The sequence below is a fragment of the Anas acuta genome, chromosome 11 (assembly GCF_963932015.1).
Source record: "Anas acuta chromosome 11, bAnaAcu1.1, whole genome shotgun sequence".
Taxonomy (NCBI): Eukaryota; Metazoa; Chordata; class Aves; order Anseriformes; family Anatidae; genus Anas; species Anas acuta.
In genome coordinates, this window is record NC_088989.1 from 15,592,854 (window position 1) to 15,614,067 (window position 21,214).

The window sequence follows — 21,214 nt, forward strand, 5'->3', positions numbered from 1 at the left end:
CTAGGGCTGCATTTGATGTTTGAGTCAACAGTGACACAAGACCCCGTAAGAAACTCAGGGTGGAGCAGTAAGGGTTATAGAGACAGCATCTTGTAGCACAGTTGTGCTCTGCATTGCCATTAACCTTCCTTGCTATTTTCGTGGTTACAAGAGATTGGGAACTTGGGCTGTGGTCATGCTGTTTCCCCCATGTCTGGACATAGCATGTCTTAAACTGGGCATTACTTATTAAATAGCTCCTTACCTCCATTTCTCCAGCATCAACAGAGGGGAAAAAAAGCCAAATAAAAATACACATTGATATCTTTGTACTTACTTAGGAGACAGAAATAATTAATTCACTCTAGTTCTGACCTGCCCTTGTTCCAAAAGTACCTTTTGTACTGGCTTGTGCCAGCTGTTAAGCTGCTCTTGTGGTGTATGCAGCTGAGGGTTGTAGTGACCCAAACAGGGTTCTGCTGCCTGTGTCCTGCTTTGTCTCAAAACCCAGCTCCAGAGGCAGCAGCCCAGCATGATTGACTCAGTGTGCCATCTTGCGCTTGAGGTGGAGTCTCCTGGCAGCTGGCCTGGCTCCTAGGAGAGCGTTGGGTATAGATGTTTTCTCCATGTGCCCTGTGGCAGCAGTATCCACCTCTTCTCTGCTCAGTTCGACCTGTTCTTTCCTTTTCCAGATCGGGTGGTGGATGATCTGAACCCAGTGCTGAACTTTACCCGACGGGAGGTAGAGAACCTGCTGCATTTTGTGGAAGAAGAATCCGACCCTGCTCAGCTCTCCCTCAATCCAAGCAAGATGAAGGAGTCGGTTCTACAATTAGCCTGTCTCAAGTATCCTCACCTCATCACCAAGGTAAGAATGACTTGCTTCCTTCCTGTACAGCACTGTGTAGACAGGAGGAGGACTGCAGGAATCTGGCTGTGTGATGGGGACTTGGTGGCAAGAAGGACACGTCGGTATGCTGGTGGGAATAGGGCCCTCACTAGAGGATTTTTTACCAAAGAGCCCTGCCCTTCCCTGCAGTATCTTCTACGCATTTAGAGCCACCTCTGCCCTGGACAGGTTTGGGGACAGGTTGTAGGGTACCTCTTTTTTCAACATGGTGCTGTACCAGGAAGGTGTCAGTGGCAAATCCTGGCTTGCTGCCAGCTCTCTCCCTGGGGTGGCTTTAAAACAATGCTGGAAGAAGCCAGCACTTGGCTCCCTTAAGGAGAACCCTGCTGGTAGGGTGGTGCTGCGGGGTGGGCCTGTGGCCCGGTGCCACGGGGCTCTGGTGGCTGTGGGACATCACAGTAGGCTCTGTGCTTTGTGCTCCTAGCCTGGCCTTCAGCTTGAGGGTTGTGCTACGTACCCATGTGGTGAGCAATGGCCCAGACGTGGCAGACAGGATGGCTTAGCTGACTCTCGGTCATTTCTCAAGCTCTGCCTTGGTCGCTTCTGCAGCAGGGCCCCAGATAGGCTGTGCTGTGACCAGCTGTGCCTCCAAATCCTTTCTTCAGCGCTCCAGTCCTGGAATGGGAACAGTGCTGACACAGGGACAGGGTGGCTGTGGGGTGTGTTGGTTCCCTCTTGTGGTGAGCTGCTGTCAAAACCTCTGTGCTGTGGGTTTCAGGAGCCTTTTCAGCATGAGTCACTGCTGATTGACCGGAAGGAGCACAAACTGACCAAGGCAGAGAAGAAAGCAGCCAAGAAAAGCTACGAGGAGGAAAAGCGAGCATCCGTCCCCTACACCCGGCCGTCCTACGCACAGTATTACCCAGCCAGTGACCAGAGTCTGACGAGCATCCCTGCCTTTAGCCAGAGGAACTGGTGAGTACCTGCATCTTCCCCTTCTTCCTGCTCTGTAGATGTGAAATGATGGGGCTGAGGACGCTCACCGCTGTTGGTGGGAGCACTGCACTTCCCTCCCTCCTCTCTCACTAGGCGACCAGCCCTCAAGGGTGAGGACAAGCCAGTGGCAAGCGTCCGCCCAGTTCAATCTACCCCCATTCCTATGATGCCCCGTCACGTCCCCATGGGCAGTGCAGGATCAACCTCAAGTTCCAACCCTGCTGTCAACTTCCCCATCAACTATCTACAGCGAGCTGGCGTCCTGGTGCAGAAGATTGTCACCACCACAGGTGAGTTGCTGAAGTGAACCCCTGATGCTCGCAGGGGGTTATGATGCCCACACTGAATTGAGGAGAAAGGTGAGTTGCTGATGCCCACAAGGACTGTGGGCAGACAGGCATCGGAGCAACTGGTACCACTGCTCTGCGTTTGAGCATCTCCCCTGTACGGCGAGGACTTTGCCTGCAGGTGTCTAAGGGACACGTGCCTGGCGGGTTGTTGGGAGTGAGCTCCGTGAGAGGGCCAGCAGTACTGCTTCCAGACAGGAGTCACCAGCTGTTTGTGTTGGGGCAAGGGAGATACTGTACCAGAGCAGCATGGCTTTTGCTTCCTCAGTCTCTGCTGCCTCCTGTGCTGCTCAGAATTAAATGTGGGGCTTGCTTCTAGCACAGCACAGAGAGGAGAGTAATGCACTGCAAAAAGAGGGGTTTGGTGGTGCATTTCCCATGGCATGTGGTTTCACAGACGCTGTTCTATTTCTTCTCCCACTGCCAGATATTGTGATTCCGGGTACAAACACATCCACTGATGTACAGGCAAGAATCAGTGCTGGTGAGAGCATCCACATTATCCGAGGGACGAAAGGTAAGTTCCTCTGTCTTGGTAAGATTTGTGAATAGGGGCTTGGCCAATGCTAATTCACAAAGAAAATGATGTAATAGCATCAGTTAGTCCCTCGAGAGGGAAAAAATACAAGAGGAGGAAGAGATCTGGACTCCACAGTGGCTCTATTGCAGCCCATGGTGTGCTCCTGTAGCTGATGCTTCAGGGCTATTGCAGATGTGGCTGCTTCTGCCTCTGAAAGGAGCCGTTGGACTTTGTTACTGGGCTTCTTGTTCTCACAACACCCATTTTATGTTCTGGGGTAGCCAAACACTTTTCCCAGTGCTCCCACAACAAACGTAGCTCCAAGCATGAAGTTCCACGTTTCCCACTGGCAGCATGTTGGGTGTGGGTGAGCTTCAACCCAGGAAAGCTGAAAAAGGAGGAAATGGGGAGTGGGGAAGGGGGCAGAAGCCTCCCAGTGATCTTCCTACGTGTTCTGTGGGCCTGGCCTTATGCAACACTGCTGTCCTGTCCTTGCCCAGGCAGCCTCGCTGGCTCACCGACCCAGGGTCCTAAGCTGAGACCAGAAACCCTGAATGAAGTTGTTCTGCCTCTGTTCCAGGGACGTACATCCGGACCAGCGACGGGCGGATTTTTGCTATCCGGACCACTGGGAAGCCAAAGGGCAACGAAGATCGTCGGACAGCTGCCTCAGGTAGGGGCTTGCTCACGTGCTTTCATGCCCGAGTGTTCGGGATGTGCTGTTCCCTGGCTGCCTTCCATTGGTCCCGTGTTCAGACCTGACCCACAATCTTCCCATCACTGCCTCTCAGCCCCCAGCTTTTCCTCCAAGGCTGTCTTTCACCTCCTCCACCTCCTTGCTTCCAGGCTCCCAGAGCTCGTCGCTGGAGTCCGCGAGCAACGGCAGTCACAGTGCCTCATCACCGCAGCTCCCCAGCGCGGAGGAGCTCACTCGGCCCATATCCCCCGACAGCCCCGAGATCATCAGCGAGCTGCAGCAGTACGCAGAGGCCGCGGCAGCCCGGGAGTCCCGGCACAGCTCTCCCAGCACCAACGCTGCCCAAGGCCACCCTGCCCGCACGGACAACGCGCCTGGCCTAGCAGCTCGAGGAGCCGAGCAGCGTGCTGGGATTCACTGCATGGCTCCCTCCGTGTCTTCAGCCTTGCCGGCCAGCAGCCAGCACGCAGATGCCCACTCGGTGTTGGACTTACGGGGCAACAAGCGCAAGTCAAGCTCACCGTCGGCTCCGGAGGAGCAAGCCCTCAGGCAGCAGAAAAAGCGCCAGTTGCCATCATCCGTGCAGCCGTATGAACACGGGTACCCTGTCTCTGGTGGGTTCGCCATGCCTCCTGTCTCTTTAAACCACAACCTAACCCATCCGTTTGCCTCCCAACCAGGAAACTCCTTGTACATGGGCACTGGGTCCTCTTACTACCAGCTGTCCAATTTACTCCCAGACCCTCATCTGGTGTTCCCTGTGACTACTGACCCTCTGCTGACAGCCGGCACCGCCAGCTCTTCTGCTGCTACCTCAGTCACCGCCAGCGTCCCCTCGTTCATGCTAAACCCTTCTCTGACGGGGGTGCTGCCCAGTTACTCGCTTCCCTTCACGCAGTCACTCCTGCCCGAGCCCAGGATGTTTGCTCCTTTCCCAGCCCCCATCTTGCCTAGCAGCCTTCCCAGGAGCATGGCATCTGCCTACCCTGGCTACGTGTCCCCTCACTCGGGCTACCCGGCCGGGGGCCTCCTTCGGTCCCAGGTGCCTCAGTTTGAACCCCAGGAGGTCCCAGAGGTGGGATGCAGCTCTAATGACGAGGACAAAGACGACGATGTTATAGAGATCACAGGGAAATAATGGGCCTGGCTCCTGCTCGGTCTCAGCTCCACCAGGAGGCAAAAAAAAGTTGCAGGATCTTCTTGGGAGTCAGGATTTCCCCTCTGGGCCACAGCAGTGGGTGGAGAAGGATGCGAAGGGTGTGGCGTGGTGTTTGTTTTCTTTTCGTTTTGTTTTGTTGGTTTGGTTTTTTTTTAGCTGTCAAGGATCTGAATTGTACTGGGAGCTGGGAGATGGGTGGGGGGCGTAGAGCGGACCTGCGAGGGCCGGGGGGAGCAAGAGCCAGGGGAGGAGGGAAGCAGTAACGCAGACCATAGGAGTGCCTCCCTCCCACGCTCTGTCTGTCTGTCTGTCTCTGTTCTGTCTTGTCTGAAAGGGGGAGGCTTGGTGCCACGAGTCACTGCCCTTCGCAGGCCTGGAGGCACGGGCTTGACCGCTGGCAGGGCTGAGCTCCTCCTCACACGAACTGCCTTATCTGTGAACTTCTCTCACTTGGGGAGGGGCGGGCCGGGGGCAGCGACTCCAGCAGAGGTTGGGGACGAAGCATTTTTACTGGGGAGGGAGAGGGGGGACTTTACATTGTGTGTGTTGGGGGGGGGGGAAGGGGGAGGGATTGATGTTTTTTACAAAAAAAAAAAAAAAAGGAAAAAAAAAATCACCCCACCAACAATTTGTCAACTTCTATCAAATTCACATGAAACTTGAGTGAGGGCTCCCCGGGCCCCTGTGGGTCCCACCCAAGGTAGGTCAGTCCCACAGCAGCGGAGCCAAGCCAGACCTGGTGGTGGCCACTGGAGGGGAATCCTGGTGACTCCCCCAGCTCCACGGCCCCGCCACGCTGTGGCCCAGTGCATCCGGGGGTTGCTGGGCTTGCTGCTCCTTCTGAACAGCACCAGGCACCGGAGGAGGTTGGGATGGGACGTGGTTCTGGCCCCAGTGCCCCTTGCTGGTGACTCTGATTGGAGCAACTTCCCCCTGCACAGAACCTCTACCTTAATTTATTACGCCAAGGCATAATATTTATTGTTGGGGGGGCTCTTTCCTTCGATTTTTAAATTAATTTCCATATTAAAAAAATAATAATAATAATAATAAAATGCTGGCCTCTGTCCTGCAGTGGTTGCTCGTCGGGTTGTCTGTGTGGGGAGAAGCAGCCAGCTGCCCAGAGCACAGCCCAGGGGCAGGAGCAGCCGCGGCAGCTCCCTGTAGCACCCCCAGGAGCTCCCCTCTGCTGCTGGGGAGCAGCAGGAGGGAGGACAGAGTCCCCTCGCTGTGTCAGGGCAGGTGGAGGAGCACGTGTGGGAGCTTCTTGTGCTTGGTCCTGGTGAGGAGGAGGAGGGTGTGAGGAAGGGCTGGCCCTGGCACTGACAGCGAGCACGCAGGCTGCTCCTCTCCGTGCCAGGGCTCTGGAGGAGAGGCAGCTCCGTGCAGGTCCCGTGAGCACAGCTGGATGTGTGTGGGGGGTGAACGCCCCGGGATGGGGCCCTGCAGTCCGGGACCCTCTTTGTCCCCATCTGGCTGTCACCAGGCCGGGTCTGTGCTCGCCTTGGGGGCCTGCCCCGGAGCAGGGCTGGGATCTTGGAGCAGGGGCAGCTTCTAAGGGCCTGCTGTGAAAGCAGCAGTCACTGATACCTGCTGGGACCAGGTAGGGAAGGGCAGGATGTCCTGTCATCCTTCACCAACGGTGAGCTGGAGACCTCCCCTCTTGAGAGAGAAAGAGAGAGCAAGGGGCTGTGTGTGTGCTCGTGTGTCACAACGACAATAAAAAAACGTTCCGGGGCTTTCCTAGTGTCTTTCTCTGTTTAATGGACATTGTCTGTCGAACATAACCACACCATTCATAGAAGCCTTAGATCAACAGTTTAGCTATGCAAATTATTTTAATTATTTTTTTAAAAAAAGACAAACATTAAAATAGTGCTTTCTTCTTTAACATATCCTAGGAGTTGAAAACCGAGGGGTTCTGAGCAAACTGCTGGACAACTTGTCTTTGGATGCACCATGGAAATAAAAATCAAACCCCCCCACAAAAGTAACAAAGCAAATTAACTGATGGTGTTCATGCAAGTTTCTCCAAAGACTTGACAGTGCTGCATCTGTGAGTCATGCCCTCCTGTGCTCTGTGTGTCCCCCTCATGCGCAATCCTGTGCCACTGATTGTATGACGAGTTCGCCCAGATGTCCGTTGCATCCCTGTGAGGCTGTCAGATTGCCGGTGGATTTGGGGGAAGGGGGCAGAGGCGAGGGCTTTCCTTGGCCAGAGTAGCCAGGGGTGAGACCTGCGGGCTTGTGAGCAGGACCCAGAGGAGGCCGGAGTGGGAGCGGACTGGCACCGGCACCCTGCTGTAGCCCAGCTCCGCGGCGCTGGTCAGTATAGCAGAGTTCCTCTGGGGGAAGCTTCCCAACGGGGCTTTTCTGCAGCCCTGCACTGCAGCAGGGCACAGAGATGTCCCTGGCACACCCGTGGGTGCTGGAGGTGGCCGTAGCCCGCAGGGAGCAGGCTGGGTGCCACCGGGTGGCCGCTCTGCTGGTGGCCTCCCTGTGCCAAGCACCGGGTGCCCCGCTGGCCAAGTGCCTGCCGTGAGCCCCCGCTGCCCAGCCGAGCACAGCAGGGCCCCGTGCCCCCTCCTGCTCCCTGCCAGCCCACAGCACCCTTGTGGAGAGGGGACAGGTCCCCTGCACCCATCAGAGCCTTGGCCAGGAGGTGGCTGCCACCCCTGGGTGAGGGGCCCTGGGGCTGCTCCTCGCTCTCCGTGGGGATCATCCAGGGCGTTCCTGCAGCAGGGGACCTCTCCGAGCCCTTACATCTCCTCTCCCATGGGTCTCCTCTCCCCTCCCCACCCTTCTCCCATCCCTAACGTGTGGTTCTGCTGCAGAGGGTCCTGTCCTGGAACGGGGGCTTTCCCCTCACAGGTTAGATCTTCCTTTTTTTTTTTTTTCTTTTTGCTGCTGAATTTCTGTCTCCAAATGACCGGCTGGAAGCGGCTGCCGGCGCGCAGCAGGGCTGCGGGTGGTGCTGAGGACAGCAGTGCAGGACACTCTGCCAAAGTTTTTTGGAAGCTGAGGAAGACCCGGGGTGGCCCAGTCAGCCCCAGCGGGGAGGGGTTGGCCCATGGATGGGGTGGGGTGGGGGCAACGCAGCCCAGAGCAGCTCACGCAGGGCAGGATCTGCTGGGATGCCGGTGGGGTGGATATGGGCAGGCACAGAAAGGAAAATACTGCAGCAAGCAAAGGGGGCTTCACTAGAAATGGTTATATTTTGGCCTAATGATGTCAGCTGAACCCCAGAGAATCACTCTCGGTTTGTGGATGGGCTCCAGGCCGAAAGGGACAGGTACAGCAAACGCCTCCGCGACTGGCGTTCCGTGCCGCGCTCAGATGAATTTTGTTAATCCGGGCTTGGGAGGACAGGGAGGGACGGGTGGGGTGGGGGAGAGGTCTCGAGGGGAACGTAGTCCAGCTAGATTTCAGTGGGGATGAGGGCTCCTTGCGACTCGAGGGGAGAACACGGCCCCTTCCACGGGGCAACAGCATCCAGCTTGGAGCCTCCGGCAGATCCGCACCTGCGGGGGGAGCCTGAATGAATCCATTGATGAGTCTCATTTTGTTTTTGTTTTTGTTTTTTTTTCCTGTTGTTTTGGGGTTGTTACTATTATGGCTTTTCTTTTTTTTTTCTTTTTTTTTTTTTTTTAACTACCGCCTTAGTTTGTGGACGGTCTTTTTGTGGTTGGCAAGAGGAGTGTCTCTAGCAGGGTGGGTGGGTCGGTGCCCCACGCATGACCATGTGCTTCCCTCTTCTCTCTGTCGAACGGGACGTGCTTGCCTGATCTCCCAGAGCAGAGACTTTGAACAATTTGTTGTTTATATGATGTATTTATTTTTACTTGTGTTTCATGTCATTTTTTTAAAAAATAATAAATTGTAAGTTGGTATAACTGCCTGTTTCTCTGTCTGGAATTTGTAAAAGCAGCCTGGGCTGGGGTGGGTGGGGCTGGGCGCAGGCGCTGGGGATGACACTGGGTCCGGGGACCTGTGACCATGGTCGGGTACAGAATGGTTTGTTTCCATTCCCGCCCCCCATCTTCATCACTGCTGCTAATAACCATCACCCCTAAGGGCTGGAGAAAACCGAGGAGAATAAATACTCTGCAGGGCGCCCGAGGCTTCGTGTCTGGGAGAGCTGGTCCAGGCTGCGCGCCCTCACCCCGTCGTGCACCCTGGGGTGCGCGCAGAGGCAGAGGGGCCCGGCGTGGCTTGAGGTAGTCGCAGTTCCTGCGGTTGGACGCATGGAGCAGTCCCGAAGCTGGCACCCGCCTGCGAGAAGGGCCGAGAGAGAGAGCAGGCGGCCCCGGCTCGCCCCTACAGTGCCTGGGGCTGCCGGCGCACGCGGCCGCTCTTGCTCTCCGGGGAGCGGTGCTGCCACTTCTGGTGCCAGGCCTTCTGCCGCTGCCTTTCCTGGTGCCACAGGGCATTGCAGTAGGTGTCGAGGCTGGTGCCCGGTGCCCCCAAGGCTCGCGGGTCCATCCGGGGGCCCTCGACCCCCTTGCTGCGTCGGTACGGCGGCACCTCCATCGCTTCGTGCTGGATGACGCGGAGGCTGTAGCGGGTGAGGGGCCGGGAGAAGGAGCGCTCCACGGCCTGGCACTCATAGGTGCCGGCATCCTCCCTGCCCAGCTGGCGGATCAGCAGCCCCTGCTCCAGCACCGCGAAGTGGCCACCGGTCCTGATCTGGTGCACGGGAAGATTCAGGTCACCGTCCCCAAGCTGCCCCGCGCCCCCTCCCTGCCCTCCCCGCACCTCGCTCAGCCCCGACCCCTCGCCGCGCCACGCCAGCCACCGGATCGTCGTCTGTGGGGAGCGTGCCAGGCACTCCAGGAAGGTGGAGTTCTTCTCCACGCCAAAAACCAGCTTCTCCGTGGCCACCGCTGTCCCTGCACGGGGATGGGACAGGGGTCAGCACACGGCACCCGGTGCAGGGGCAATGACAGAGGGTGCCGGGGGCTTTCCCGGTGCCCTGCTGCCCGCTCGTCCCAGCATCACCCTGGGGCTGGTGCTCACCTTCTGCTGTATCCTGGCACTGGCTGAGCACATCAGGCTTCAGCACGTCCTGGCACCGGGCACGCCTGTGGGAGGGTGGACAGGACCACGGTGGCACCAAGTGGAGGCACCCACCACTGTCTGCAGGCTGCCTCTGAGCGGGGTGGCCCCAGCGGGTGCTCACCTCTTCTCTGTCAGCTGGTGTGGGGCGCAGGTCTTGCCGTCCCAGGTGCAGTAGGGGTCCCTGGCCAGGCAGCAATCCGTGCAGGTTTTGCCGTAGAGCTCGCAGCGGTACAGGGCGAGCTGGAACAGCCCCTGGGTGCTGCTCACCAACAGCTCCTGCTGCTTGGGCAAGCAGAACGGCAGCGCTCAGCACTGTGCCGGGCTGAGGCTGCCGGGAGGTGTGGGGACAGTGGGACAGAGCCAGCCACCAGCAGGATGCTTGGTGGGAGCAGGATCCTGCCATGTGCAAACTCTGGGGCCAAGGGATGCTGAGGATGGAGCGAGTACCCCGTCCCTTTAGGTACCGGTGTGAGGGAGGACTCACCCGCTTCGGTGACAGCTTCATGTCCAGGATGGGAGAAGGTGCCTGGAAGAGAGGAAGGGGTTCCAGCGAGGCTGAGGGCCGGGGTCCCTGCTCCCACCTCCTCATGCACCCGCTCTCTGCAGTACCTTAGAGACGCTGATCTCCTCCAGGTTAATCACCTCGGTGCCGCTGGCCAGCCCCACCTTCAGAACCTTCCCCTCATCTGCCAAACACAGCAGGAGAAGGAGCTGGTGGGGCCGGGCTCCCCGGGGCTGGGGGACACTCCTGCCACCCAGCCACCCTGTGACGACCCCAACCCCAGAGCCGGGCTGATGCCCTACCGGTGCCGAGGAAGAGCACGTCGTAGTGCCGGCTCTCCGTCTCCAGCCGGTGCACCAGGAGCCGCCGGAGCCGGTAGGGAACGTTGACCCTCACCAGGACGGGCTGGCGGCCCTGCGGCTGCACGGGCTCCCACATCAGCTGGTGGGAGCGCACGAAGCTGATCACCTCATCGGGGAAATCCTTGGTGGAGCGCAGGAGGGGGTCGTACGTCTCGCTGGGGCACTGAGGCGACATGAGGGGCCGGGTCACCGCCGGGCCGACCCCTCCTGCTGCTACCCGCTGCCCTCCCGGCTCCTCACCATGCCGGGCCGGGGGTAGGGGACGCGTCCCTTGTATTCCACCCAGCGGTAGTCGAAGCCCTCCTTGTGCGCGAAGGGGCCGCTGAAGGCCGCCCTGATGGCAGCCATGGAGTAGACGCAGACGGCGGAGCCGCTGAAGACACCGCTGCGGGGCGGCCGTCAGCAAACCCAACCCACCGCAGGCAGCCGCGGAGAGGGGCTGGGGGTGCTGGGCTGCCCCGCGCCTGGGCACGGGCTCACCTGGACACCGTGAAGAGGCCGAAGATGAGGGGGTTCTGAGGGTCCCGGGTGCGGAGGAGGAAAACATCCTCTGCAAAGAGAGAGATGGAGCTGGAGCCTGAGGTGCATGGGGGTTTCCCGGCTGGGCGGCTGGGGCAGGCTGCCACTCACCCAGCTGGTCAAAGTGCGTCTGGGTGCCCTGCGGCCCCGGGATGGAGCACACCAGGCGGGCCTTGAGGAACGTGCTCCAGCGGTTGATGAGGCTGCGCTTCCCTCCGACGTCGTTCTGCCGGGCAACGAGAGCTGCACCCAGCCCAGCCCCGCCAACACACCCCCACGGCTGTCCCCGCAGCGGGACACCCGAGCCCCCCGCAGTGACAGCCCCAGCCTTGCTCCTTGCCCCGCTGTGGGGTGCCCGGGGGTGGGAAGGTGTCTGGAGAGCCGCTGAGTGGGGCAGGGGACTTGGGGCTTTCTCACTGCCATGCAGCAAAGCACAGGCAGAGGTGGGAACCAGGCTCCTGCTCACCAAACCAGCACGGGGTGGTTAAGGTTGGAAGGGACCTCGGGAAGCCCCCAGCCCAACCCTAACAGAGGGACAGCGGCTTTTCACAAGGCAGCGCTCCCCGTGTGTCCAGCAAGGGGGCAAAGCTTGCCCTGTGTGATCCCAGCCTGAGCCCACTGACCTTGCAGACCCGGGCCACCCTCGCATGGATGTGCCGCCTGTCCCACTGCCCAGCCTCCAGCGCCGTCTCGCGGAAGAAGACGTAGACCTTGTCATCGTGCGGGTTGTAGGTGTCGGGGATGGCGAAGGCACCCACAAACGCAGGCTCTGGAAGCGACGGCGTGCTAGCACCCCGTGCAGGCATGCCCGTGCCACGGGGGAGGAGATGGGAGCGGGGCACCATGCCGAGCACGGCCCCCCTCGTACCGTGCAGCCAGTGGTCCTGGTTCTGCTCCGTGCGGATGTAGCTCTGCTCGGCCCCGCGCACCCAGGTCCGGAAGAAGGCGGCGCTGCTGCCCATGAAGTCGCTGGAGGTGCCCGAATACAGCTCCCCATCTGCGGGGTCAGCGGGGGGCACGTGGAGGAGCTGGGGGTGCAGCCCCCCGCATGCCGCGTCCCCAAGGAGCCCCAGCTCCCGGCTCCCCGAGCCCTTACCAACAAGGAGCGCGGTGAAGGGCTGCCGGGGGCTGTAGGGGCACCGTCCTCGCCCCGACTGCAGGGAGTGGGTCACCAGCCGCATCAGGGCGCCCTGCCAGAGCCCAGGGGGAGACATCAGCTCCGCCAGCCCACAGAGGAGGGAGCCTCGAGGGGACGGGGTCCCTCCGGGTGCCGCTCACCTTGCCGCGGGCTCCCAGCTGGACGAAGGCGCAGACGGGCTGGTAGGAGCCTGTCCCGCAGGCGAACACGTGGCTGCTGTTGTAGGGCTGTAGCAGGCGGATGAAGTTGGCGCACTCGGTCTGCCCAAGGGGAGGAGGTGGTTGTTGGCAGGGAGGACCCGAGCCGGCGCGCTTTGCAGGCAGCCCCCCGCGGTTTGGGGTCTCTGGGCGCTGAGTGCCTGCGCCGAGGCACAAAAAGCCCCGAGCTGGGGACTCCCGGCCCTGCTCACCTCCACGTCCTTCCCCGCCAGCCGGCAGTGTTCAACCTGCTCCCTGGAGGCTGGCCAGAAGATCTGCGACAGAAGCGCCCGAGGCGTGGGCAGCAGCACGTGTTTGGGACAATTTCACGGGACGTGGCCCCGGGTGCCAGAGCTGCCCCTGGAGAAAGCGGGCAGCCCGGCCCAGGAGCACGTCTGCACCCCCTGCCCAGCACTGACCTTCTCGGGCTCTCTGCCGGGATGGTCGAGATGCAGCAGGAAGATGTGGTTTTTGGCTCCCACCATCAGCCAGGCCCTGTCTTCATCCAGCAGGAGGGCCTGGAAACCCAGCCCGTCCCCTGAGCTCAGCAGCAGGCGGGAGCTGTTGGATTTCAGCAGGTCTGAGGAGCATGAGGTGGGAGGAAGGGCAGCCCGTCAGCGAGCTGCACCTCCCTGCACGGCCCTGGGCCACCGCCGGGAGCTGAGCGAGGGGAGACCCTGCTGGAGCCCTGTGGGCACGGCTCCGCCCGAGGAAGCGGGGCTGGGAGATGGAAATGGTGAGAAAGGAGATGCCGGCTGCGTGCTGCAGGCACCGGTACCTGCCTGGGCCTGGGGCAGGGATTTCCAGGCTGCTTCCCACCGAGCGAACGGGCTCAGCAGCTGCATTCCCCTCCCTGCCCTTGCCATTGGTGCTGGGTCCTCAGGAGAGGACAGGGCTGGCACCCCCATGTCCCGCCGGCACAGTGGCTGAGACGCTGGGTGAGAAACCTCCTCTCCTTCATGCTCAGTATCTCCCAAGGCCAGGGGGATTTTCTCCTTGTCAAAACCACTGCGACGGCCCCGTCCCACCCCCTGCCTTTGCACCCTCCGAGCAGGGTGACCCGGGGCTTCCTGAGGTCACCACCCGACTGCACGGGGCATGAGGAAGAGCCGGCCCCACAGGACATCCCCCAGCCCGGGGGAAGCCGGGCTCTGAGCCTCCGAGGGGTTTCCATCCCCTCGCTGCCGCAGGCTGATAAGAGCCGCACTGGAGACGTCTTCGGTGCCGGTGACCCAAACCCCGTGCTATCAAATGTCAGGGGACCAGAGCCTGGCAGAAGCCCCGTTCGCCACCCCCCAGCTGTGCCAGCCCCGGTGGGTGCAGCAGGTCCCGCAGTGACCCCACAGCCGCCTCCAGCATGGCCAAACCCCCTCCCCATCGGGGGGGAAGCCACCAGCACCGCTCCCGGCCCCGCGCCCCGTGCCCCATCCTTCCTCCGCTCCCACAGCCTCGGCTGCTGTCATTTCCTCCCCGCAGGCTGCTTGCGTCTTCCCCCGCTGCCCCCCTGCCTCCCCCCTGCTGGGGCCTGACGTGAGGCAGGCGGGCTCTCCGAGCTCCTTTCATTTGATTTCGATTTTCTTTTCTTTTTTTTTTTTTTCTTTCTGAAGTTTTTTTCAACCTGAGAGCTCCTTGCGCCGCCGTGTCCTTGAACCTGCCCGCTGCTGTCCCTGAGTCACATCCCCTGCCGCCGTTCCCATTGTCCTCAAGCCCTCCTGATGCTGGGAGCTTCCTCTCCTGCCCCTGCCCAAGACCGGAGGGCTGCTGGCATGTCTGGCCACGGGGCTTTGAAGGCAGAGCCCTCCACGTTCCCAGCTCCGGCTCCAAGGAAGGACCAAAAGCTTGCCCTGACGCCTGCTCCCGAGCTGGGCCACCAGCAGGACCACTGCTCCGGGGATGTCCCCTGGCACACAGAGGCACCTCCATCTGGGACCCTGCTCCAAGCCCTCGGCACAAAGAGAGCCCTGCCCTGAAGCCCTCACAAAATAATTACAGGCAGCAGGGATGCAGCGGGAAGGGCAGGGAGATGGCAGGTGGGGCACAGGGGGGCTGCTGGGAGACATCGGAGCCGTGGTGCCACCGTGGCCATGTCCCTCTCCTGCCCCATCACCCTGCCCATGCCCAGGCAGGGAAATCACTGCAGAGACGCATTCCCCTTACCTTTGTAGGTGACACGGAGGCGCGGGGCATGCTGCTTCCAGGCCCCGGCGGTGTCCGGCTGCGGCAGCAGGGTGCAGAGCAGGAGGGCAGCCAGCGGCAGCCTGCGCCCATGGGGAGCCCCCGTCCTTGTCATTGCACCACTGTGGAGCTGCTGCCTTCAGCTGCGAGGGGAGAAAATTGGGGAAATGCAGGGAGCAGCCATGGGGGGGGACAAGGGAGCTGCTCCGCACCCAGGCACGCTTCTGGAAGCCCCCCCGGGTGCACCCAGGACCTCACGGCCTCGTTTGGTGCCCCTCTGGGTGCCCTGGAGGGGCGGGTGGCAGGGCTGGCTGCTGCCAGGTCAGGACAAAGAGACATTTCTGGCCCTGCTCATGGATGTCCTGCACTGCAGCAGCTCTGACACCCAGCCTCCTGCTGTGCTTTCAGCCCCTGTGAGTCCCACGGTGGAAGGGTTTTAAATGAGCGCGGAGGCTTCAGGTGCAGGGGCTGGGGGCTTCCTGCGGGTCTGTGCAGGAGCAACCACAGCACCGGGAGCCGAGCACCTCCAGCTGCCCCGCTCCCTCTGTCTCACAAGAAGCAGCACTGGGCTGTGCCTCCAGACGAGGTTTGGGGCTCTCAGGGCCCCCCAAATCCCCCCCTGCCACCCCAGGGCTCATCCAGAGGTTGCGCCCAGGATTTGGCAGGGGTTTATTCTACCAACGCGCACAGGGGTGCTGGAGAAGCAGGGAAAAGGCCAGCCTCTAAGGACCCTGAAGGTGGCAGCCAGGGCACAGCCACCTCCCCGGGGACACGGGGACAGCCCCAGGCTGTGGGGACACGGGGGTGGCACGTCCCTCGTCCGCTGCACCGCGAGACCCAGCGGCGGCTTCGTGCCACCGGCAGCATCCCGGCTGCGGAGGGGGTGGAAAAGGGCAGGGAGGGTGCAGCCCCAGCCCCTCACCCCAAATTTCTCCTGGAGGAGAGGAGCCGGTCCCTGCAGAGTTTACATGGTGAGAGGGGGAGCGGGTGTCTCACGGATGGAAACAAGCTGCGGGTGATGAATCCAGGGCTAAATTAAACACTGCCGACAGCTTTAAATAATCAACTGTCCTGAGCTGGGACTGTTTTTATCGGGGCTTGGAGAGGGAGCTGCTGATGTGGGCAGGCTGCCGGGCCGGGGGGATTTCAGCAGGGTAATGCCTTCCTGGGGCTCCCACGCTCTGGGTGCTGGGGGATTTGGGGGCTTTTCCTTCGGAGACAGGCTCCTGCAGAAGGTCTTGCAGGAGATGGAGCAACGCCAGGAAGAGGAAAGTCCCCCCAGCTTACAGCGTGCTCAGAAACCTCCAGAAAATACAGCTCGCTCATGAAAGCCGTGCCCCAGAGAGGCAAATTTCCAGGGCGGAAGGGCCCCGGCAGCAGCTCCATCCCCAGGGACGGAGCGTGACGGAGGAGAGCTCGGCAGCAACCCCCTGCCAAGTGCCAGCCCCACAGACCCCGATTGTCTGGCGGTTAATCCCGAGCCCCCGCGCTCAGGACGTCGCCTTCTTGAGTTACAGCCTGGGGCCAGCCGGGCTGCGGAGGGGCCCCAGCAGCAGCTGGGGGAGCCTGGGGGGGGGGGAGCTGAGAAACGGGGCAAAACCTGGCAGCCAGCAAGGGCAGGAGGATGGGACGGCTGCTACCGTGCCGTGCTCCCGTCCTTCACCTCCCCGCGGCTCCACGGGGCCCCACGATGCGCTCTGGGTGCCCGGCGGTGCCCCAGGACGTGTCACCGAGGCCACGTCTCACGTCCAGGGGTGGCAGAGCTCGGTGCAGCCCCCCCGGGATGTGATGGATGCCCCGGCAGCTGCTGCGCCCCACTCGCCGTGCCGTCACGCAGCGGCAGCTGTCAGCCTTGTCCCCTTCTGTGGGGGGCAAAGCCACCGTGTGCCCCCCCCCCGTCATCCCCCCAGAGCCAGGGGTGGGAGCGGAGCCCTCCATGGGGAGGGGATGGGTGCTGATGGAGTGGGACCCCCAACAGCAGAGCTGGGGTGGCAGTGGGGTGCTGAGGCACTGCCTGCAAACGGCAGGGTGAGACAAATCCCCTGGTCACACACGTCCAGCAGCCCTAAAAGCTGGGGAATGGGGCTGAGCCCCCCCCAGGGCTGGGTCCCCCAAGCCTCAGGACCCCTGGGCGCACAGCCGCATTCCCGGGTGCTGCCCACACCCCGGGGCCGAGCCCAACACTTGTCACTTGCCCACCACATGGCCCGACACCCGATACGGAGGCTCGCCCCGCCACGGGGGCGCTTCCCCGGCTTCCTGAGCCAGGCACGGGCTCAGATGTGCGCGGGGCTCCGCGGGCAGGAGGCCGAGAGGCAGCTGGCCAGCTCCGCAGGCAGGGAGCCCCCGCGCTCCAGGCTGGGCTGGGGTCTTCTCCAGCACCCCTGAAGCTGACCCCCACCCCTCCCTGCTCCCTGAAGCACACTTGTTTTTTTTCCTGACCGGCTCAGCCCTTCGGGCAGGGATGCTCAGTGCCTCGCCAGGAGCTGCTCCGCGTCCCCCCAGCTCCAAAGCCGGGGCGGAGGCAGGAGCTGGCCACCAAGCACCTGCTCCTCGGTCACTCCTCAGAGCGACGGGGCTGTCACCCTGCCTCCCAGCACTGGGCAGCTGAAAAATTGTTTTCTTTTCATCAAAAGCAGGCCCGCTCCCTGCCCTCCTGAGCTAATTGGAAGAGGTTGAGCAGGCGTGGGGGGCTTGGCCAGGGAAAGTATTTTAATGAGGCTGGAGGCAGCCTGCGTGGCCGCCTGCTTCATCTCAGAGCCTCTGGGTTGCAGCTGCTGGGTGGTTACAGCTGCGAGGCTCTGCCCTGCCAGCCTCGGGCCCCTTCGCAGCCCCCAGGGTCTGCCCTTGGCTCCAGCACGCTGCTGCCTGCGTCCCAGCGAGGATGAGGAGGAGGAGGAGGAGGAGGAAGGATGCCAAGTGAAGGGCCACACTTTTGCATGTGGCCAAGGGGACTGCCCAGGGCACTCGCAGCTCTGAGCGGGGGCAGCGTGGGAAGAGCAGCACCTCTCCCCGCTGACAATGGGCAGATTGAAACTGAAAGTCTATTTCTTTTCTTTTTTTTTTTTTTCCTTTTTTTTTTTCCCCCTCACGCTGGCCAAATGAGCTGACATCAGTGATCTCCTCCTGGAAAACAGGGAAATAAACCTTAGCCCGCTGGTGGGAGCAGCGAAGTTGCTTCCGCACACAATAAGCGGCAGCCTGCCAGCGAGCTGGACGAGAACAATAACCCCACGCGGACATGTGCCTGCGAACCGCATTGTCTGAGGGAAACCACATCCTGGGCAGGCTCCCAGGACCCACGAGTGCTGCAGCAGCCGTGCCGAGCCGTGCCGGTCCGTGCCAGTCCGGGTTTGGCAGTGCCCATACCGCAGGCACGGCTCTGCCGGGGCTGTGCCAGGATTGCACGGGGTCACCGAGCGCGGCGATGGCACATCCACGAGTGTGCCCATCCCGTGGTGCCCGCACCGGGGAGCAGTGAAGGTGCTCGTGGAGGCTGGGGTTGGTGGCAGCCAGGGCTCAGGGTAGGCCCCTGTGTGCCACCATGCCCTGGTGGCCAGCTGCAAGCTGATGCCCAATTGTCACAGCTGCCTTTTGGGGTATTCCCAAATGTTTGGGGTATTCCCAAATGCGTGATGGCTCTAGGGTGCACAGCACCTCAGTCCCTGGCCCTCCTGTGCAGACCATGGCAAGGCTCCTCAAAAAGTGGTGGTGGGGGGGGGGGGGGCTCGGTCCCCAGCCCCAGCCCCACCCTGGCTGTTTTTTTGGCCGGTGCATCCCAACACCTCTGTGGTGCTGGCTTTCAGCCGCCTTCTGCAGCTGCAGGAGCCTGTGAGCCCTCGCGCCCTCAGGGACTCCCCTTGCTGTAATCCCAGCCGCAGTGGGAACAGAGCAAACACGGAGGAAGAGGCAGCCCCGAGCGCTCGGCAGCCACAGTTTACAATAAATCCTTGTCCGTGCTGTAAACAGTCCCCGAGCGGGTGTCAGAGGAGCGCAGCAGGCGGCGGGGAAGCCAGCAACACGCGCCTGCGATAAGGGCTGCCAGCCCCTGTGGCCGGGGGGCTGGGGGCTGCCCAGAGCATCGTGAGCAGCACCTTCTGCTGCGGCCACCCCGGGTGGGCACGGCCCCTACACGCCCTGGGGGGTTTCCTGTCCAAATCCTGACCAGCAAAGCAGAGTGAACGCATGAGCCCTGCCTTGCGTCCTCGTGGAATTCGGCGAGATTAGATTAGGGACGAGTGCTTCCCGTATTTTCTTATAGCAGTGATATCCGTGTTTTCAAATTGACCTCGCCATCGCTGGCTGATAAACCATAGGGGCGTTTGTTAGTTTTTCGGGGACGTTCAGTGCCCTCAGCTCTGCAGGAGATGTTTATGCTCTCCAGCAATGAGCACACTGCAAGCTGTGGATTTCGGCACGCCGGGCACCGCAGCAATCAGGGCATTACAACGGTGCTGTCCTGTCCTCAACTGTCCGGGCACTGCCTGCAGGGTGCTGTGGGGACAGCAGTGGCTCCGCTGGGAGCGGATGGAGCAGGGAGCACACGTCTCAGTCACACTGTGCCATCAGTCCCTTCCCAACGGTCCCCGCACCGCTCTCAGTGCGTTGTTTTTCTGGATGGATTTGGTTCCCTACGGACACTTCTCCCACAGCACTTTCCCCTCCTCCCGTGGGCACGAGGCTGCATCCAAAAGGCGCTGGGTTCCTGGATCTCACACTGCCCTCCAGCCTCACACCCCCAGCTGGGCTAACGAAGCCTGCTCATTACAAGCATCATTTCCCCCGGACAGGGCACTGCGCGCTGTCACAGTTCGCACAGTTTGCGGAGGTCTTGTTTCAAGGACAGGAAGAAATTACCCTCTGCTTTCATTTAAGTCAATCGAGTGCTTTGCTATTTGTGTCTGTCCATAACTGTTTAGCCTTCTCCTCACCATCCTCAAACCGAGTGTCACCAGACCTCCACACCGCAGCACCCAGCTCCTTGGCCAGCCCCAGCCCTGTCCTGAGACCCTGAGAGGCAACAGGGCAGGGGCTAAACCTCCCCCACCACTCCCTTGCTGTCCCTCCAGCTCTGTTCCCTCCCTGTCTGCTCCATCCGATGGCCCGAAACGAGGCATTTCTCCTCTGCAAGGCTGTCACAGCTGCCTGAAGGCAAGCGATTGATTTTCATTTGGGGGTGGGGGGGATTCAACAAAGCCGCCTCCGGCCGGCAGAGAGGTCCCCAGATGGGAGCAGCCCCTTGGAGAAACCTGCCAGCAGCGTCCAGGTGAAACAGCCCCCCAAAAATCACTTTGGAGATCGAGAGCTTGACAGTACAAATAAGAGCTTCACGGTCCAAATAAAAGCTTTGCGGTCCAAATAACTCCTGGGATCAAGTTAAGGCATTAACAGATAAGAGCCCACAAATATCACCACCAAAAAGTTTTTCAATGCAAGCTATGGCAAGCCGAGCAGCAGAACAATCTCTGCTCTCAGTTTTGGAGTTGGCAGAAGATTAATCGCGCCAAAGCCGCGCTGCACAAAGACACGAAGTGCCCCAAGCCCAAGTTAAGCCCAGAGGAGCGCTCATTTCCACAGGGTCAACCCTGCTCCGGCTGTCCGCTCCGCACCGGAGCCGCTCTGCGCTGGAAATGGCAGCACGGTTTCGTCCCACCGGGAGGGAGAAACAATGCCGAATATTCCAGCCGGCCCTGCCAAGCGTACGAGCAATGAAAAAGTTCCCTCGTTACTCACCGAGCAGCCCGGCGGACCCCACGGGCAAGGAGCTGCGGGCGCACCCCGCACCGGCCGCAGCGCGCCGAGCTGGGCGCGCAGGGTGGAGCCGGGTGCCGGGTGGGCCGGAGGCGGCCTTCATTCATAAAAGCAGCCCCAGGAGCATCTGTCCCGGTGCCGAGTGTCCTGCTCAGCCCCCATCCTGCCTGCCGGGCCCCGCGGATCTGCGAGCGGCAATTGCCATCTAGTGGCGCCCGCACCGCTCCAGCCCCTGCTCCAGCGCAGACGGGGCCGCGGGGCTCGCCTTAAGTCATGAGGAGCGGCGCTGCTTTGCCCTTTAGCTTTTCATTCCCTCGGCTCAAGGCGTACCTCGCAGGGGTGGAACAGTTCATCGGATGCCTCTGCCAAACGGGTCTGCTGCACCGGGGGCTGGGGACGGGGAAGGGCGCCGTGCAGGTGCTGCTCCTGCGCTGCCTTCACGGAGGGAACCCCTTTTCCCCAAGGGGCTCCAGAGGCTGTGTCATGGAAAGGAGGAGGTTGTGTTCCTCTGGACAGATCCAGGCTCCTGCGTGCCTGCACCAGCACCGTGCTGGCGGCAAGGGTTGGCACAGCCCAGAGCCACAACGTCTGTGCCATCCATCTACATCTACACCTAGATAGAGATACACATCACAAAGGGTTTTCCCAGCTTCTTGGTCCTAATCCGGACCCATAAACTGGACGCCCACGAGCGCTTGGAGAGCGTTAGGTGCATTCCTGCAGCACGTTTGGTTTGGTTTCATCTGAAAGGAATCCAGGCTCTCCCGAGTCCGAGCTCTCCAAAGCCACTCCAGGATGAGATCCAAAGTGCAGCAAGTGGGGGAAGCTGGGAGATCAGTTTCCAAACTGAGCCCTGCTCCAAATTAACGTGCTGGAAAGGATGCAGCCTAGCGGGGCTTTGGGGAGCAGGGGCTTCACTGTCCAACGCCCCACCACCAGTGCACTGACCCGGCCATTTCCTAAG

At 61.1% G+C, this 21,214-nt stretch overlaps 2 protein-coding genes across 10 annotated transcripts in view; one reads left to right on the forward strand and one right to left on the reverse strand.

Moving 5' to 3' along the window:
• RAD54L2 (RAD54 like 2) overlaps positions 1–8,441 on the forward strand; it is a 62,041-nt gene extending 53,600 nt beyond the window's left edge. For 5 of the 6 annotated variants that reach the window (XM_068695054.1, XM_068695053.1, XM_068695055.1 and 2 more), the window contains 6 exons: positions 672–847; positions 1,608–1,804; positions 1,919–2,115; positions 2,600–2,689; positions 3,273–3,365; positions 3,539–8,441. In XM_068695054.1, the coding sequence (XP_068551155.1) occupies positions 672–847; positions 1,608–1,804; positions 1,919–2,115; positions 2,600–2,689; positions 3,273–3,365; positions 3,539–4,527 (1,742 nt within the window). In that variant the 3' untranslated portion in view covers positions 4,528–8,441. The remainder of the gene's footprint in view (positions 1–671; positions 848–1,607; positions 1,805–1,918; positions 2,116–2,599; positions 2,690–3,272; positions 3,366–3,538) is intronic. The other variant, XM_068695058.1, reaches the window with a different exon arrangement.
• LOC137862740 (semaphorin-3D-like) lies at positions 8,166–20,935 on the reverse strand. Of its 4 annotated transcripts, none has more exons than XM_068695059.1 (18): positions 20,581–20,916; positions 14,482–14,642; positions 12,744–12,885; positions 12,537–12,599; positions 12,268–12,387; positions 12,086–12,179; positions 11,858–11,986; positions 11,613–11,758; positions 11,101–11,215; positions 10,951–11,020; positions 10,711–10,855; positions 10,411–10,633; positions 10,216–10,292; positions 10,091–10,132; positions 9,728–9,885; positions 9,565–9,629; positions 9,304–9,437; positions 8,166–9,234 (listed from the first exon to the last, which is right to left on the reverse strand). In XM_068695059.1, the coding sequence occupies exons 1-18, from the start codon at positions 20,845–20,847 to the stop codon at positions 8,866–8,868; spliced, it is 2,520 nt and encodes an 839-aa protein (XP_068551160.1). In that variant the 5' UTR covers positions 20,848–20,916; the 3' UTR covers positions 8,166–8,865. The 4 variants fall into 4 exon arrangements, with proteins under 4 accessions (XP_068551160.1, XP_068551162.1, XP_068551161.1 ...); XM_068695061.1 differs by having other exon boundaries at positions 12,744–12,904; positions 20,581–20,693; XM_068695060.1 differs by lacking the exon at positions 20,581–20,916 and adding an exon at positions 20,233–20,531 and having other exon boundaries at positions 12,744–12,904.
• Positions 20,936–21,214: the final 279 nt, after the last annotated feature.